Source organism: Podarcis liolepis (assembly GCF_965112155.1).
Source record: "Podarcis liolepis genome assembly, chromosome: 4".
NCBI lineage: Eukaryota > Metazoa > Chordata > Lepidosauria > Squamata > Lacertidae > Podarcis > Podarcis liolepis.
The window spans coordinates 95,854,503-95,874,442 of NC_139558.1; the positions used below are offsets into that span (position 1 = coordinate 95,854,503).

Genomic DNA, 19,940 nt, shown 5'->3' on the forward strand with positions numbered 1-19,940 from the left:
GCGCTGCTCTGGTTCGCCAGAAGCGGCGTAGTCCTGCTGGCCACACGACCCGGAAGCTGTACGCCAGCTCCCTCAGCCAATAAAGCGAGATGAGCGCTGCAACCCCAGAGTTGGCCACGACTGGACCTAATGGTCAGGGGTCCCATTGGTTATTATAATTCTTTATTATTTATTCAACTTATGCACCACCCTGTACCCGGAAATCTCAGGGCAGATTATAACAAGACCACAACATACAAAATCAAACCAAAAGCAGTAACCCAATAACCCCCTCCAAAAAAAGCCACATTCTAAAAGGTTGTTAGATGTCAATAAGATCAGCCAAAGGCCTGGTTTAAAAGGAATGTTTTTACCCGGCACCTAAAGGTGTATAATGAAGGCGCCAGGTGAACTTCCCTGGGGAGAGCATTCCGCAGACGGGGAGCCACTGCAGAGAAGGCCCTGTTCTCGTGTTGCCACCCTCCGGGCCTCTTGAGGAGAAGGCGCACAAAGGAGGGCCTCAGAAGACGATCTCAGTGACCGAGTGGGTTCATAGGAAAAGAGGCGGTCCTTGAGGTATTGTGGTCAGGAAGATGATAGGAATCCTTTACGTTTGGAGGCAACCTAGCCCTGAACAACACTTGCAACGTTTGCCAAGAGGGGCTGGCTTCCTGCCTATGGGTTTCCTGGGAGCCTGGAGTTCTCTTACTTTCCAAAGCACAGGTACATACAGCCGGGGGGTGTGCAGGTATGTGCACAGGTGAGTGGGACAAGTTCTGTTGCCTCCAGATGACGATTGGAAAGCTCTCGTGACGCTTCTCAGAGACTTCCTGCTTCAGAGCTGCCTTGTTGCTGTGGCCGTCTCCACAGGAAGGAAGGGCCATTCTTGAAATGTGCAGGGCTCGCCTCTGAGCACACGGGCAACGGATATGGATGCCTCTTTCGCGTCTAACGTCTTCACCGTGGCTGGCTCTGCCTGCTTGATATTGTAGGGTGAAAGTCGCTAGATAATAGAAAAGTACATCTCTTGCTTCTCCTGAAAGGTCAGTGCTCCTGTGGCTATAGAACAGATTATTCTGAAAATGTCACTCCACAAAAGAGTTGAAATACCTATATGGTCCTTTTACTAGATGCGGAGCAATTAAGCCGCAATGCCTGGAATTTGCTTCTCCATCTGTGTTCCTGGAACCAGTTGCTTAAAGGGTGGGTTGATTATAAAATAAACTATGGTTACCAGGTTTTTTCCAATGAATCTGTGGACAATTTCTTTATTTTTATTTTTTGAAACTGAGGAGCAACAGGAAGTCAGTAGTGGGGGGGGGCAAAAGACCCTGGGCCCAAGCACACATGCATATTGTATTATTAACAACAACAACAACAACAACAACAACAACAACAACAACAACAACAACAACAACAATTTATTATTTATACCCTGCCCATCTGGCTGAGTTTCCCCAGCCACTCTGGGCGGCTCCCAATCGAATGTTAAAAACAATACAGCATTAAATATTAAAAACTTCCCTAAACAGGGCTGCCTTCAAATGTCTTTTAAAAATAGGATAGCTGCTTATTTCCTTCACATCTGATGGGAGGGCATTCCACAGGGCGGGTGGCCGAGAAGGCCCTCTGTTTGGTTCCCTGTAACCTCGCTTCTCGCAATGAGGGAACCGTCAGAAGGCCCTTGGTGCTGGATCTCAGTGTCCGGGCTGGATGACGGGTGTGGAGACGCTCCTTCAGGTATACAGGACCGAGGCCATTTAGGGCTTTAAAGGTCAGCACCAACACTTTGAATTGTGCTCGGAAACGTACTGGGAGCCAATGCAGATCTCTCAGGACTGGTGTTATGTGGTCCTGGCGGCCACTCCCAGTCACCAGTCTAGCTGCCGCATTCTGGATTAATTGCAGTTTCTGGGTCACCCACATAGAGCACATTGCAGTAGTCCAAGCAGGAGATAACCAGAGCATGCACCACTCTGGCGAGACAGTCTGCGGGCAGGGAGGGCCTCATCCTGTGTACCAGATGGAGCTGGTAGACAGCTGCCCTGGACACAGAATTGACCACCTCCATGGACAGCTGTGAGTCCAAAATGACTGCCAGGCTGCGGACCCGGTCCTTCACAGGCACAGTTACCCCATTCAGGACCCCACCCCCACCCCTGCCCCCCAAAACAGTACTTCTATTCTATTCTATTCTATTCTATTCTATTCTATTCTATTCTATTCTATTCTAGTCATCCCTGACCACTGGGCCTGTTAGCTAGAGATGGTGGGAATTGTATAATGGTGGGCCAGAGTTTGCCTATGCCTGCTCCATGGTTTTGGGAAGAGCTGATGGCCACCTCTCTGAGCCCTACCTGGAAATGTCAAGGACTGAACCTCTACACTCCGCCTCTGAGCTATAACCCTCCCGTAATCCTGACAGAGGGTGAAGTCAAAAGTTCTGCTTCCACCATAGTGGAGCCGCGCATGCGTCAAAGCATGGGTCCGCTTGTGCTTCCCTTCCCCCTTCACCAGAGCTTCACCCAATGGCGTTCTCAGGCCAAGCCAGCCTGGTGTTGTGCCTGACGTCTGAAGTTATTTAGGACCTCTGTGGGTTAAAGCCGGCGTAAAACTAATTTGGGTTCTGTCAGCAACAATTCCGCCCTCGCCTTGAAACGCAGGCTTCCCAAGGTGTGCCGGATTCCAATCCTTATTAATTTAATTCATTTTTATTATGTTGTTGTACCCTTTTCCTTTCGAAATGAAATTTTGAGCCCGTCTCTGTCTCCGCCCCCACCCCCCAAAAGCCGGCTGAATTGCGTGTATTACATTAGGACCAATAAAACCTTCCAGTCAGTTATTCGCTCTATTGTTTAATTTATAGGCTTTTATGAAGGAGACCGCTTCAGAACGCAGTTTTCACTCTCTCTAGAAAGAGAGAGGGAGAAATGGAAATGTGCACCTTGAGTTACAGATAATATATCTTTATGCTCTGCTCTGGAATTATACCAATTTCTTGTCATTTCTCTCCCTTTGTGTGGTACCGTTTGGTACCAGGAGCAGGTAGTAAAGGAACATCACCAGTTTTTCTGAGGGTTGGCAAGGTAGGAAGATGCTTACATATTTATCTGGGCTTTAAAAAAAATTTATTTCATGCCCTTTCTTTGAGATTCATAGGGATACAGGGCTTTCCTGCTGCCGAGGATTCTAGTGGGGGTCATAAAATCTTAGAATTATAGAACTGTAAAGTTGGAAGGGACCCTAAAGGCTCATCTAGTCCAACCCGTCTCAACGCTGCCTGGTGCCTGGCAGAGTATCTCTCTTGCATGGTGAAAGTCTGAGGTCAAATCTCTGGTGCCTCAGGTGCAGGAGAGACCCCAGCCTAAAATGGTTAGAAATTTCAATTTTTAATTAAAAAAAAAGCTCATGCTATTCTAGGCTGCATCAGCAGAAGTCTAGTCTCCCAATCGAGGGAAGTCATAGTCCGCTCTATTCTGCCTCGGTCTGACTACACCCAGAATACTGTGTCCAGTTGTCAGGAGTGAGTGCAGGAGCCAGGCCCTGTGACCAGTAGGACTTTGCAGGACTGGGGCCTTCCTATAAAAAATCAACGTGGGGGGGGGTGACAATAAATTTTCCGCACCAAGTACCACCTGACCTTCCTACGCCTCTGATCAGAACGTCGGTGGTTTGAATCCCCATGACCGGGTGACCTCCTGTTGCTCTGTCCCAGGTCCTGCCAACCTAGCAGTTCGAAAGCTCACCAGTGCAAGTAGACAAATAGGTACCGCTGCGGCGGGAAGACAAATAGTGTTTCCGTGCCCTCTGACACTCATCACGGTCCTCTGTGCACCAGAAGCGGTTTAGTCCTGCTGGCCACATAACCCAGAAAGCTGCCTGTGGACAAATGCCAGCTCCCTCGGCCTGAAAGCGAGATGAGCACTGCAAACCCATAGTCACCTTTGACTGGACTTAACCATCCAGGGGTCCTTTGTTGTTGTTGTTTAGTCATTTAGTCATGTCCGACTCTTCGTGACCCCATGGACCAGAGCACGCCAGGCACTCCTGTCTTCCACTGCCTCCCGCAGTTTAGTCAAACTCATGCTGGTAGCTTTGAGAACACTGTCCAACCATCTCGTCCTCTGTCGTCCCCTTCTCCTTGTGCCCTACATCTTTCCCAACATCAGGGTCTTTTCCAGGGAGTCTTCTCTTCTCATGAGGTGGCCAAAGTATTGGAGCCTCAGCTTCAGGATCTGTCCTTCCAGTGAGCACTCAGGGCTGATTTCCTTCAGAGTGGAGAGGTTTGATCTTCTTGCAGTCCATGGGACTCTCAAGAGTCTCCTCCAGCACCATAATTCAAAAAGGGGTCCTTTATCTTTATCTTTTCGATAACTAAGAACTTACACACGAGTTTGATTCCCCCCTTCTCCCTCCCACACCCTTTTTCCTTTTCTGACATGTCTTTTTAGACTGTAAGGCCGAAAAGCAAGGACTGTGTGTCTGTCTTTGTTTTAGTGGCCTCGATGTGCTGTGTGTGCATTCCCCCCCCCCACACACACACACTTGCCGGCCACGATTCAGGGAATGCCTTCAAGAAGCTAAAAGGTCACAGCAACTTCTGCTTCCAAAACATGGGTACCCAAAGCAGAGAAGGCTTTCCACCTGTGCAAAGAAATTTTACACTTAAGTGCACCCATGGTTTCCCAGCCTGGGAGGGGCGTTGGGGGGAAATCAGTGGGTCTTTGTGAAGAAGCAGTGGCTGGGGCAGGAGAGAGCAAGCTATAAATTATTTTGACAGGCTGGGTGTCAAAGCTGCAGCCGCCGGACAGAAATTGTCCCTAGTTTATGTTGCCGTTTGGAGAGCTTTGAACAAAAATGGCTTTGTTCCAAATTGTATGGGCTGAAAAGTTTCCCCTTGCCTTTTCTTTTCTTTCCTTCTCTCTCTCTAAAGGGTAAAAAGAATTGATGGCGAATGATGAACAGAGAAACAAAAAGACGGCTAATGCCACCCCAAAACACTAGGTTAGAATGCCTGCCCTCTCCTGACTTCGCCTCCAGCTGTTCCTGTGCAGAATCCGATCCAAAAGGAAAGCACAGAAGTTGCGGGGTCAGAGTGAGGCTGGGGCAAGTGAGGAATGCTTCAACGCAGTGCAACAAGTCGTTTGTTTCTACAATGGCCAATGCAGCTGTTTCCTTTTCTGTCTCCAACAACTGACCCCAAGTGTTGGCCATCTAGCCCATTCTCGGGGGGAAAGGCACTTTCTAGAGCAGAGCTTTCCAAACTTTTCATGTTGGCGACACATTTTTTAGACATGCATCCTTTTGCGACACGGTAATTGGGACGTGGGTGGCGCTGTGGGTTAAACCACAGAGCCTAGGGCTTGCCGATCAGAAGGTTGGCAGTTCGAATCCCATTCACATTCTAAAAGGGTGTTAGATGTCAATAAGATCAACCAAAGGCCTGGTTTAAAAGGAATGTTTTTACCCAGCACCTAAAGGTTTATAATGGGATGTGGGTGGCGCTGTGGGTTAAACCACAGAGCCTAGGACTTGCCGATCAGAAGGTCGGTGGCTTGAATCCCCGCGACGGGGTGAGCTCCCGCTGCTCGGTCCCTGCTCCTGCCAACCTAGCAGTTCGAAAGCATGTCAAAGTGCAAGTAGATAAATAGGTCTACTCTGGCAGGAAGGTAAACGGTGTTTCCATGCGCTGCTCTGGTTCGTCAGAAGCGGCTTAGTCATGCTGGCCACATGACCCGGAAGCTATACGCCGGCTCCCTCGGCCAATAAAGCGAGATGAGTGCCACAACCCCAGAGTCGTCCACAACTAGACCTAACGGTCAGGGGTCCCTTTACCTTAATTCAGTTTTACAAGCAAACCAGAGGTTAAACTAACCCCTTTCCAGCCCCGGAGGAGTGTGGGGAGTGTTTCTGTGACACACCTACACAATGCAGCCGACACACTGTGTCATGACACACAATTTGGAAAGCTCTGTTCTAGAGTATCCCTATTTTTGAGATTCAAATCATGTACAGTCATACCTTGGATCCCAAATGCCTTGGTACTCAGATGTTTTGACTCCCGAATGCAGCAAACCCGGAAGTGAGTTTTCCAGTTTTCAGACATTCTTTGCAAGCTGAACGTCCTGTGGGGCTTCCGCGGCTTCCGATTGGCTGCAGGAGCTTCCTGCAGCCAATCAGAAGCCGTGTTTTGGTTTACAAACATTTTGGAAGTCGAATGGACTCGGTTCGACTTCCAAAGTACAACTGTACTGGCAAATTTGGGTTGCACCATTATACGTGGTTGTGCACGAAAACCACTACCCCGAAAGGACTTTTCGCGATAAGGAAAGTGACAAGGAAAGATCAGCTAACCTCCCCACAAACAGAGCATAATGAGTGCTCTCTAAAGGGCCAGTGTCGTCTAATCTCTCTGCCGACGAATCAGGATGGATGCCCCGCAAACAGGTCTCTTGGAAGCAGCCAAATTCTCACTTACAGGAAACTTTGTAATGACCTTTACAGTTCCACAGTTGAGCTATTTTTCTACCGACTTTCAGGTTTTAATTCAACACCTCGAGAATTCAAGTTTTAATTCAACACCTCGAGAATGCATTTTATCAGGCGTCTTGTGAATACAAATAAATAAATTATTGTTTTCCTGGCCGCATGTCTCACAGGGAGTATGTGTAGTATATATCATGGGGGGGGGGGGGCGAGGGAAAACTTGGGCGTGCTATTTTCGTTCCCCCATGCACCGCAACTGTGATATTTCCCGGATTTGAAATCTCCGTCGAAAATACGCAGGAGACTCAGCCTCTCCAGAAAAAGCCCCTAAAGGTTGTGCTAGCTGCTCTGTGTAATTATTTGTAGTTGTAAAAATAAGGGACGGGAAGTAGTTGGCTGACATAAAAAAGTAACCTCCCCGTGTTGATTCATTACTTTAATGGAGGCATAAGTAGGTTGTTAATCTGATTTCCTATATAACTCTGAAGAGTGCCGTTTCGGAGGGGAACATTGGGAGAGCTAATGCAGCACAAATGTTATTTTCTTACTGCAGAAATGTGTATTTCATTATGCTATAATCATTGCTCAGGATTGGAAAAGATAAGCGCGTGTGTGCGAGAGAGAATTATGCTCTTTAATCAGTTATTCAGTTACCTCCTCAGGAGGGGTTTGAGGTAATATCACTGATTTGCATTTTTAAAGCGTCTCGATCTCCTCCAACCCACACACTCAGACAGAGGAGAAGAAGAAGAAGAAGAAGAAGAGTTTGGATTTGATATCCTGCCTTTCACTCCCTTTAAGGAGTCTCAAAGCGGCTAACATTCTCCTTTCCCTTCTTCCCCCACAACAAACACTCTGTGAGGTGAGTGGGGCTGAGAGACTTCAAAGAAGTGTGACTGGCCCAAGGTCACCCAGCAGCTGCATGTGGAGGAGCGGAGACGCGAACCCGGTTTCCCAGATTACGAGTCCACCGCTCTTAACCACTACACCACACTGGCCAAGTTGGTCCAACAGAGGACCAAGTTGCTTCATTGAAGGTGAAGTAGTAAGGCCAGCTCCACTGTGTTTGTGCAAAGGAGGCTGTTGTTGCAATCTTAACCAGCAACAGTACCTCTGTTGTTTCAAGAATCGTTTTCCCTAATATAGAGCCAGCGTGGTGTAGTGCTTAAGAGCAGTGGACTTGTAATCTGGTGAACCGGGTTCGCATCTCCGCTCCTCCACATGCAGCTGCTGGGTGACCTTGGGCCAGTCACACTTCTCTCTGAAGTCTCTCAGCCCCACTCACCTCACAGAGTGTTTGTTGTGGGGGAGGAAGGGAAAGGAGATTGTTAGCCGCTTTGAGACTCCTTCGGGTAGTGATAAAGCGGGAGAGCAAATCCAAACTCTTCTTCTAATATTACTGCTAACTTAACTCATAGTGACTTCAGGAATCGCCATTTGGCTCTTGCAAAGCACTTTTTGTGAAATCTAAATTAACTTGTGGAATTGGCAAGGGCTTCTTCACTCAGGTGACTTTAAGGAAGAATTTTAATTTGTTAGCTTTGATGGCTCAGTGAAAACTTCATGTTCAGAGACAGCGGTGTAATGCAGGGGGAATACAGTGGAGCAAAACAGGAACAAGATTTTCCTTGCAGCTTGGTAACTGAAAGAGTCTCCTTGCTCTGGCAAGTGAATGAGGTGATAATTAGGCTTTCAAGTTTCTTTATGACAGATTAGCATAGAGGGAGTCAGAAGATGAGAGCAAGAATTGGGCAGAGGCTAGGTACGTCTTTCCCTTTCTTTGATGGGGTTACTGCTTCTTGCTGGCAGTTTGCACTTCCTTGCAAGCCTATTCACGTTTCCATTAAAAGCTAAATGTTGCATTTCCTTTTGGGGGTGGGGAACCACTGTGTTTTACAACTTGAATCTATGCATTCAAAAGTAAGTGCCACCGAGTTTCCTCTGAAGAAAAGACACATGGGATTGCAGTCACACAGAACCTAATACAGTGGTCATTATGCTGTTTACCACTGTCTATAAAACAACGTCTGTGTTTTTTGTCTCTCTTTGGGGACTGTCATGGTGAGCTCCTGCAGTTCTAAATTAACCACTGTTACCTCTGTTCAGAGAGAGTCTTCATACTTTTCGTGTCCGACTCTTCATGACCCCCTGGACCAGAGCATGTCAGGCACTCCTGTCTTCCACTGCCTCCCGCAGTTTGGTCAAACTCATGCTGGTAGCTTCGAGAACACTGTCCAACCATCTTGTCCTCTGTCGTCCCCTTCTCCTTGTGCCCTCCATCTTTCCCAGCATCAAGGTCTTTTCCAGGGAGTCTTCTCTTCTCATGAGGTGTCCAAAGTATTGGAGCCTCAGCTTCAGGATCTGTCCTTCCAGTGAGCACTCAGGGCTGATTTCCTTTAGAATGGATAGGTTTGATCTTCTTGCAGTCCATGGGACTCTCCAGAGTTTCCTCCAGCACCATAATTCAAAAGTCTTCATACTAGACCCTAACAATTTCATTTAGCTAGCCCCATTTACGAATTTCTTCCTATGTGATATCTAGAAGCGATTTGAGAATAAAAACATCAACAATTAAAACATGCATAAATGAAACTTGCATGTTCAATGGCATTATATAGGATGCACTGGGGGAAGTCCTGTAGAACAGCTGTTACCTACAAGCCCTGGCTGTGAGCTTCCCATATCCATCTGGCTGGCCCTTTGTGGATGCAGAATTTAGACAAGTCTCGGTCTGATCCAGCAAAATAGTCTTGGGAAAATGCAAACCTTATATAGGTGGTAATCTTCAGAGAGGTAGCCGTGTTAGCGTCTCGCAACTGAAACAACAGAGGGAGTCTTGAGACACATGAAAGACTGGAACATTTATTGCAGGAGAGCTTTCCTGGACTTTGGTCCACAGAGACATACAGCATAATAAATTTGTCAGTCTAAAAGGTGTGTCATGGTACAGGTATTCTCCGAAAGCGTTGCTTTCCTGCGGTGCTTTGCGGCACTCAGATTTCACAGGTTGTTTAGTTAAGGGCTCCGATTTGAGAACTTGAAAAGAGCGAGAAAAAGAGAAAAGCTTTAGAAATCCCTTTTTTAATCCCAGTCAAGGTATATTACGCTTGCAATGCTGAAACATGACATAAGTGTGCATGAATATCGTCGAAAGGCTCTAGGGCTCAGGATGAGGGGGTATGTGTGGAATAGTAAATGACGATCTGGAAAGGAATGTACCTTATAAATCCCTCTGGGGGGAAATCACACTGGCAGGAGCTGGAGAAATTTGCTGCTTTGCATTTAGGGAAGAAATTGGAGAGACTATGTAAACAGAGAACAGAAGCGACACTTTCCGCCTTCCTTAATTCAAAAGTCATTGTCAGTAATAGCAACCGCATCACGAGGATGTAAAATAGGAATTTACCTAGCAGCTTTATAGAAGCAGAGTCTAACTTGGGTTGCGGCTAGTAGGAAGAGTCAGCCAGTAAACGAGGAACTTTGCAGGAAATACGATTATGACAATATATATCTGGGAGCCAGGGGCAATGTCAGAAGTGAGGTAGCTTGCTTTGCATGAGACAGAGCAGCAGAGACTTACAGGGTCTGTATCATACTTGGTTTGTTTATGAATACTGTAAGCATTACATAGTGGAAGCAGATAGACTGCCGTAGCAGGCAACACAACCGTTATACCTGCGTCAAATTGCCAAGTAGAACCAAAGGATGCTTTAGCTTCGTCGAGCTAAAAGAAACCTGACTGCTTCTTTCCAAACTTAATTGGTGAAATCTTCCCTTCTGTCTTTTTGCCTCCCCAACCACCCAAATTAAGGGTGAGTTTGAGAGAGCCATTTCCGAGCTTGGGAGGAGAGGGGGTTGCGGGTTATCCCCTCCCACACACGCGGGGGCTGGCCTTTTGCCCCCGCGAGATCCAGGGAATCCCCGGGCGTGCCTGCTACCCGGCCCGCCAATCGGCGGGCAGGGGAGGCGTGACCTTGCCTACTTAAGGCCAGGCACGCCCGGGGACCTCCCTCTTTCCCCTTGCCAGCTGAGCGGTTTTTTCCCATCCCACCCACCCTTAGGCTTAGCTAGATATGACCTTGCTATGGACTCCAGTTGGTCGCCGCAAGGGGCCTGGTAGGAATTTTTCCAATTTGGCGCACTTTCAGCCTACCTCGTAGCAAACGTCACAACTTCCGTGGTATTGGCGGTTAGGCATTGGCAGGGGTCTACGGTTATGCAAATGAATGGGGGGAAGGAAGCACCATCACCTTCCCCCAAGGAAAGGGTAGTCCGGTAGAGGACTCCGGGGGGCGTTGCCTTGTCCGAAACCTAGGGAGGTAAGGGCCTCCGGCACGCCCCAGAGTGGTGACACCCGTGGGATCCTAGTTGGCGTACTTCAACAGGACTCCCACGGCTTGTGGATAACCCTTCCCGGTCTCCATGCCGGGTAGTCGTTAGGAGCCAATGCCTAAGGCCAATACCTTTCAATTCTGTAATCAATAAAGTTGTGGCCTTTTTATGCCCATTAACCTTAAATAATGTGTCCAGTGTCTTCATTTCACATGGGGGAGGGAACTTGCCACACAATGCAAAGACTTATGAGACTTCTGCATCTCTTTTGTGGCCATCAATCTCCTTTCCTTAGACTGTATGCACAAAGTAGATGATATTCCTGTGCACAAATCCAAACAGTGATATTCCTGTGCACAATTAATAAATTGAACTAAAAAGCTTTAAATACCATATTGGCCCGAATATAAGATGCACCTGCGAATATGCCACACCTTTAAAATTTGGCGGCTTGGGAGCCATAGACAGGACGGGCACCATTGCCCTTCACTCCCAGGCTGCTCTCGGGGGGGGGGCACTTTGCCAGTGGTGTAATGTCATGAATATAAGCCGCACTTTAACTTTTCACGATCGGAGCTTGAAAAAAAAAGTGTGTCTTATATTCGGGACAATACGGTATTTTATTTTATTTTTTAAAGATCCCAAGTTGTTTGGGGTGCAAATACTGTGAAATTAAACTGGCAAATTGCCTCAAGGAGCTACAAAAACCTCTTGGGAGACTATTGAGTGCTGGGTATAAGATGATAGTGGGAATGCACGTGTTTTATTTAAAAATGCAACAATATGAAATCGAGCTTGCATACACTTTTACCAAAAAGAGTGGCTGGAAAGGTATTGCCTCACCTGTAGGGGGACCACCAGAGAACCAGGTGCCTGACGCATTAGATACCACGATGGAAGAAAAGTAGGAGAGAGATGTCCAAAAGTAAATGGTTCTCAAAACTCACCAGTGGGGTGTTTTTTGTTTTCCCTGCAGATCATCCGCCGAGTCTTCAGAACCACTCCAGGCTCAGAACCCCGCCGCCTCCACTTTCCCATGCTCACACGCCAAACCAACATCACGCAGCCTCCATCAACTCTCTCAATCGAGGGAACTTCACCACGCGAAGCAATCCCAGCCCCGCTCCGACGGACCACTCCCTTTCTGGAGAGCAGCAAGCTGGGACGCAAGAATCCACGCACGCTCAGGACAACTGGCTGCTTAACAGTAACATCCCCCTTGAGACCAGGTAAGCCCTGTTCGGCTGGAGTGGTGTAAGATGCTCTGTTTGTGCCAGGTATCTAGTCCTCATGCATGTAGAGAAAAGGCTGGAAGTTATGTCTAGGGCACCTGGTGATGCGCCAGAGAAATGAATGGGGATTTGGGCTTTGCGCATGTATGTTCATTATCTCTAGCCATGGATATACTGTATTTTTCGCTCTATAAGTCGCACCAGACCATAAGACGCACCTAGTTTTTGGAGGAGGGAAACAAGAAAAAAAATATTCTGAATCCCAGAAGCCAGAACAGCAAGCGCAGCGAAAGCAGCAATCCCTCTTGCTGTTCTGGCTTCTGGGATAGCTGCGCAGCCTGCATTCACTCCATAAGACGCACACACATTTCCCCTTACTTTTTAGGAGGGAAAAAGTGAGTCTTATAGAGCAAAAAATACAGTATTTTATAGCGACGCCTCCAGCTGTCCGGACAGTATGAGGCCTGTTTCTCTGCCCTTCTGAAGCCGAACTTTTGAATCGACGTTGCCCTAAGCTGGACCCCTCGGTCCGCTTAGCCCAGGGCCTGCAGTGGCTCTCTCAGGTGTGAATCTGCGGCAATGAATACAATTTATGCTAAACAGATCAATATTTGCAGATGGATTTCCTTCCCACGGCACGTTCCGAGCATAACATTTGCATTTTCCTTAGTGCAGAAATTCGTTTTTGCCGGGGTGCAGAATGCAAACATTTTCCCCATCTGCTGCTGTCCCTCTTGTTGAGAGAAGGGGGTGGGAAGGCAGAGCAATTTGCCCTCTCCCTCCCATCTTCTCACCAGTGACGGATTGTCTTCATTTTTGTTTGGCTTCCTCTACTGAGCTCTGAGTTGCTCCTCTGCTCTGCAGAAATGTGTCCTGAGAAGCTTCGCTAACGCAATGGTCACTTCATGCCATCGAGCATACGTAGTGAGTTCCAGCACCTCTTTTTCTAGAAAAATAGCACTGGAGCGGAGTATAACTGTTTGGAATCAATCAGTCGATAGAATAGTCCAGCATTGTTTGTTTGGACTGGCAGCAATTTTCCAGCTTCTCTAGTATAATAATACAGTGGTACCTATGGTTGCAAAGGGGATCCGTTCTGGAGGCCCGTACACAACATGAGCAGAACGCAACCCGTGGTGGCGCGTCTGTGCACCCATGGGTTGTGATTTGCTGCTTCTGCACATGCGCATGACATCATTTTGCATGTCTGCGCATGCGCGAGCGACGAAACCCGGATGTAACCCTTTCCGGTACTTCCGGGTCGCCGCAGGACGCAACCTGAAAGAATGTCTCATTCATGAAGCAAACATAACACGAGGTATGACTATAATAATAATAATAATAATAATAATAATAATAATAATAATAATAATAATAATAATATTTATACCCCATCCACTCTGGGCAGCTTCCAACAGAATATTAAAAACACGATAAAACATCAAACATTAAAAACTTCCCTGAACAGGGCTGCTTTCAGGTGTCTTCTAAAAGTCAGATAGATGTTTGTTTCCTTGACATCTGGTAGGAGGGCGTTCCACAAGGCAGGCGTCACCACCGAGAAGGCCCTCTTCCTGGTTCCCTGTAACTTCACCTCTCACAGTGAGGGAACCGCCAGAAGGCCCTCGGCGCTGGACCTCAGTGTCCGGGCTGAACGATGGGGGTGGAGACGCTCCTTCAGGTATACAGGACCGAGGCCGTTTAGGGCTTTCAAGGTCAGCACAACACTTTGAATTGTGCTCAGAAACGTACTGGGAGCCAATGTCGGTCTTTCATGGGACTTTTTTTCATGCAGAGCACATTGTCTGCCACTGAGTTATGGCTCTTCCTTACTTTCAGTGGGGACTTAGTTTAGCTTTCGTTTCCTTTTTCTTTTTTAGTAGTAGTAGTATCTTCATAGCTTATTCCTGACGCATTTTCACTTGGACGAAGAGAAAGAGGAAATTGCCTCGCAGTCGTCTTCCACAGTTTGGAAATATCATCGGCATTAACCGTAGCTTGTAAGGCTATTTCCCCCATTTAAAACGGGAATGAGAAACATAAATTCAAAATGGGCTTACGTGTGCGTGCGTTCTTTTGTATAGCTTCATCCCCCCGAAGCGGAATAAATCAATATCCTATTTAAGAAACTGGAATCAGTCAATATATTGAAAAGATTTAGCCTCCTAGCTGTGCCGATCGCAGCGAGTATAATTGTAGTCTACCGCGCAGGAGAACTTGATCTTGTTAAGACATAATGGGGGAGATGTCATCGGATGCATTTTCCGCTGCCTAAAATATTGCTCCGGCAAGTCTGGAACCCTACAAAGCACCACATCAATCAATTAGCATCCTTCCCCATTAGTCTCTCCCTCCACTTCCCCGAGTTCCTTCGCCACATCTCTTTCCTTGCCTTCTGTCTTTGGATAATTGCATGTTACAGGTGAGTCTTTATCGCTCCTGAGAAACTCCCGTCACTTTTAAAAGTGTTGTCAACCACAGGTTGTCAGAAACTGCTGCAAATGTACCCAGAGTCTATGGGCACATCTAATCGGATCTAATTTGGGGGCCCTGGCGTGTTGACTTAAGGGTTTCTGACTTCTTTCCTGCCCACCCCCACCACCATTTTGCCACTGAGCATTGCAATACTGCCATCTATCAGATCGGGCTATTTGTCCATCTAATCCAGTATTGTCTGCTCGGACCAGCAGTAGCTTTCCAAGATCTTAGACTGGGGCCTTTCTTATGCTAGAACACTAAAAACCCATCTATACCAAATGGAGCTGAGTGCTGGAAGATTTGAGACAGACAAAAGAAATGGCTTCTTCGTGAAGCTGATAGGTAAACTGTGGAATTCTCTGCCACAAGAAGCAGTCTTGGCCACTGGCTAGGATGGCTTTAAAAGAGGATTAGACCAATGCATGGAGGGACAAGGCTAGACATGGCTACTAACCACATTGGCTGTGTTCTGGCTCCATTGTTGGAGTTCGGCTCTGAATACTAGTTGCTGGGAATAGCAGGTGGCAGTGCATTTTTTTGCTAAGTCCTGCTTTCAGGCTCCTCACAGGCAGAATGCTCTTACCTTCTTATGCTACCTGATCTTCTCAACTGGAGGTGCCAGGGACCTTTGGCCGATTCAGCAGGAAATTAGTTCCAGCCTTTCCTTGAAGCAAATTGTCTCCTTGGAACTGTCCGTAGTGCTGAAACTGCTGCCTGACCAAACTACTGCCGGGCGTCTCACATTTCTTGGATTATCAGTCTCTATCACAACGGGGATATATAATAATCATTTATTGCTTATACCCCGCCCATCTGGCTGGGTCTCCCGGGCACTCTAGGCAGCTTCCAACAGGAGATTAAAAATACATTAAAACATCAGTCATTAAAAAACTTCCCTAAACAGCGCTGCCTTCAGATGTCTTCTAAACGTCAGATAGTTGTTTATTCCTTGGACATCTGATGGGAGGGTGTTCCATGGGGCAGGAGCCACCACCGAGAAGACCCTCTGCCTGGTTTCCTGTAACTTTGCTTCTCGCGGTGAGGGAACCGCCAGAAGGCCCTCAGAGCTGGACCTCAGTGTCTGGGCTGAACAATGGGGATGGAGACGCTCCTTCAGGTATACTGGGCCGAGGCTGCTTAGGGCTTTAAAGGTCAGCACCAACACTTTGAATTGTGCTCGGAAACGTACTGGGAGCTGATGTAGGTCTTTCAAGACCGGTGTTATGTGGTCTCGGCGGCTGCTCCCAGTCACCAGTCTAGCTGTTGCATTCTGGATTACAGTCATACCTCATGTTATGGACGCTTCAGATTACGCCTTTTCAGCTTTTAATGTTTAATAGGTTATTGTATTTTAGTGTTCTGTTGGAAGCTGCCCAGAGTAGCTGGGGAAACCCAACCAGATGGGTGGGGTATAAATAATAAATTATTATTATTATTATTATCATCATCATCATCCTAGCTACTAGCCGCAATGGCTATGTTCAGAGATCTATCTATCAGTTGCGGACAATTGCAAGTGGGGAGGGTGCTACTGTGGCACCCGGTTCCTGCTTGCGGACTTCCCAGGTTGGCCACTGTGAGACAAATATTCTGGACTAGGTGGGCCATTGGCTTGAACAGCCAGGTGCTTCCTACATTCTGAGTAATGACATCACACCTTTCTTATACGTTACGTGAAAGACGAGAGCGAGCTGAGTTGGGTCCTTATTTTCAGCATTGTTCCTTGTGAAGTCTAGCTGCTTGCTCCCTCAATGCTTTTTAAAAGGCATGAATACAAAGAATATCACCCCCCAAAAGACTTAGGAACATGTCCGAATTTCAAAAATAAAGCCATCGTTCTCTGCAGCTTTCTTCTATCCTTCCTATTTGATTTTTCCCCCCTTCATCTCAGCTCGGAGGGCTGCTCCTGTCTCCCTCCTCCGCTAAGCCCCTTCCTTCTTCTATTCTGTTATTGACGCTTGCATTAAACATTATACAACCCAACATCCTGCCTAGCGTTATATTGGCAATCTCCTGCTGAAACGTACAGTTCCATTGTAGAAACCCATTTTTACACACAGGCTTTTAACTACTGATAAATTCATATTTATATCCTCGCTGCTACCCTTCTTGATGGTGCATCCATCAAAAGCACTATTTTTTTTTACTGCCTTCTTCTTGGCATACAACTTCAGAATACGCCGGGCTTGGTTTTTAACGGTTTCCGAGTCCGTGTTTCGGCTCACGCAGCTCAATCCTCTACACCTCAAAGCTATAAACGTGAATTGTGTTTCTCTTCTCGGGATCAGGAGCAGACAAAGACTTGCCTTCCTAGCAAAGGCAGGCGAGAGTGGGGGAAATGGAAAGAAACCATTGCCCCTCACCTCTGCCAAGGGAAAGGGGATTCCCCCCCCCCAAAAAAATGAGAGCACTTTATAGAGCAAAAGTGGGGAACAATGAGACTCTTCAGATGTTGCTAGACTCCCTAATGCCATCATTTTCTGCCCCCATGGCCAGTAGCCAGGGGTGATGGGGTCTGGGGTACCGCAATATGCAAGGCAGCAAATCAAGTTTGGTTCCAACCCTCATTGCATAACACCTGAAAATGCAATACTCTGTGAAAGTATACTCTGGGGCACCTGTGGGCTTTCCATCAGCCCCAGGAATTTATTTTATTTATTGAATTTATTTGTTGTTTAGTCGTTTAGTCATGTCCGACTCTTCGTGACCCCATGGACCAGAGCACACCAGGCACTTCTGTCTTCCACTGCCTCCCGCAGCTTGGTCAAACTCACGCTGGTAGCTTCGAGAACACTGTCCAACCATCTCGTCCTCTGTTGTCCCCTTCTCCTTGTGCCCTCCATCTTTCCCAATATCAGGGTCTTTTCCAGGGAGTCTTCTCTTCTCATGAGGTGGCCAAAGTATTGGAGCCTCAGCTTCAGGATCTGTCCTTCCAGTGAGCACTCAGGGCTGATTTCCTTCAGAATGGAGAGGTTTGATCTTCTTGCAGTCCATGGGACTCTCAAGAGTCTCCTCCAACACCATAATTCAAAAGCATCAATTCATCGGCGATCAGCCTTCTTTATGGTCCAGCTCTCCCTTCCATACATCACTACTGGGAAAACCATAGCTTTAACTAGACGGACCTTTGTTGACAAGGTGATGTCTCTGCTTTTTAAGATGTGAATCCAAGCCAGTAGGTTTTGGTAAAGCCGGAAAGGAAGACCCTACAAGGCTGAAAGTCCAGTAGCATCACAGAAACTTTCATATAATAACAATAATAATTTATTATTTATACCCTGCCCACCTGGCTGGGTTTCCCCAGCCACTCAGGCAGCTTATTTCAAGACAGGAAGGTTATCCTCTAATGTTAGGGCATTCATAGTAAACCACTGCTGTCAGGAATCTCCGCTCCAGCCTCATTTGCATATCAAGGTATGATCACCCTGTTTACATGGTCGCTTATTCTTGGATGAAATAAGGGTTGACTCAAGAGCTCCTGACCTCGCCGGGAGTGACCTTTGTTGACTTGTTTTCAATTGGCTCCAGTGTCTGAACCAGCTTTTGAATTTTAAGCAAACCAGAGGTTGACGTGAGTTCAAGGGTGCTTATTCAGGGGATGTGTACAGGGCATAATTATGTTGTCTGCCTGTTTTCCTGGATAAAATGAATTGGTACTGATGTGTCTCAGGCTGTATACATTTGGAGTGAAAAAACCAGACACAGAATTGTAACTCTTGAATGTTTCTTGAACTATGCGTTCCAGCAATACAAGGTAAGGATATTTGGGGGGGGGGGCACTTGTCTTAGGCGTTAACAATTCTCCTTGCAGCGGCAACGTGAAATGTAACCCAAAACAAGAAAGAGAATGAGATTCAGTCTGATTGAATTCTTATCTGCGGATCGGCAAGAATAGGGTTTCTCTAGAAAGATTATTGACTGACTGGCGTAGTCTGTCTTCTTGCCGGAGCACCCACAGAGCCAGACTCATTACTAGGGACGCTTGCTGCGCGAAATTAAGACGTCCAGTGGATTAGATAGATTCATGCGCGATGGGTTTGGACAGCTGCGTTGGCAGCAAAGCCATGAAATGTGAACATAGGCACCAAACAATGTTTTGTGCTCACAGATCTGTGTGTATATGTGTGTGTGTAGATATAGCTACCGATTGCCTTGGATGTCTGAAATCTGATGGATGTCGTCATTTACCTGTGACCGTTGGCAATCCCAGATGAATTCTGCGAATGTCTGAAAACTCAAAAGAGGATAACGCGGCTGAGAGTTCCTATCACCCGAGTGTGATGGTTGCCATTCACCGACAAAAGGAATTTTCACACATTCCCAAAGTTCGTGTCGGGTTGCCGGCCTTGAGACGTGAATGCGAACATTCAGCAAACGTTAAGATATTCGTGGCGATACACACACGTATATATTCTTGTGTGTGCGCATACATAGAGTAGATATGTGTGTATATGGAAGTGAACATTCACAAATGCTATATATGTATATGTTGTAACATGCTATACATATCAATGAGTGGCCCATCATTCTAATCCCATGCACAGCTGCACTTATAACCATTTGTGGGTTTATGAGGTCACACTTCATAGGTGCATGTCTCACTTGGCTCCATTCATGTTTCCATATGTATGTAGAAACATAGCAAAGCAGACATTCCTAGAGACTTTGCAGGACAACCTCATTGAGATGGACATTCTCACCTCCTCCCGACATGACGGTGCTTTCAATGATGGGTACGTTGACGCTTCATGTGGTCTTTGCTCTCTTAATATTGCAACCGTTCCCCCGTCCTTTGCATGACAAATTAATCTGTCATATTATTATTTCCCCTCTCACTTTCTTGTCTCACGTAATCTATCCCCCCCACCCTATTTTCCTCTCTTCCCCCCACCTCCTCCCACCCCACCCCCCAAAAAAAAGTCGTAATCAGAACAATGAGGTCCATGACAGTAGGGAACGCAAATCGTCCTGCACATATTAATGGCAGCCTCGTTAATATGCCAATCCATAGCATCTCATTGGCTTCCTCCTGACAGCTTGAAAGCCATTTCACTAACACAGAGGCAGCTGTAGCGGGATAGCAGGTCTTCTAAGACATGTCACTGTGTTTTGCTTCGTGCTTCGTTTGAGATGGTTTAAATGTCCTAATCCGATGTTTTCCAGGTTTCACGTCTGAACTTTTTAGGGGGTGGGGAGTGTCTTTGTGTCCATTCAACAACAGCGATTGTTTGCTTTGGCAGCACTTTTTCCCCACGTGTCCACCATTTTGATTGGAGAAGTTGGCATGTATTTCAGGGAATCGTGGAACTGGCAACATTTTGTTTCCCTAAAGAGTTGGTGGTTGTGTCTCAGGAAGAGCCAATGGGACCGCATCCAACAAAGTCTTTGCACTCGTGGAACAACTTCCACTCATGCAAACAAATTTTGCTCCGT

At 46.9% G+C, this 19,940-nt stretch overlaps 1 protein-coding gene across 16 annotated transcripts in view; it reads left to right on the top strand.

The window, feature by feature from the left end:
* TENM4 (teneurin transmembrane protein 4) overlaps positions 1-19,940 on the top strand; it is a 1,515,223-nt gene that overhangs the window by 1,267,749 nt on the left and 227,534 nt on the right. For 15 of the 16 annotated variants that reach the window (XM_083499088.1, XM_083499085.1, XM_083499087.1 and 12 more), the window contains 2 exons: positions 11,774-12,026; positions 19,142-19,240. In XM_083499088.1, coding sequence (XP_083355214.1) covers positions 11,774-12,026; positions 19,142-19,240 — 352 coding nt within the window. The remainder of the gene's footprint in view (positions 1-11,773; positions 12,027-19,141; positions 19,241-19,940) is intronic. The other variant, XM_083499080.1, reaches the window with a different exon arrangement.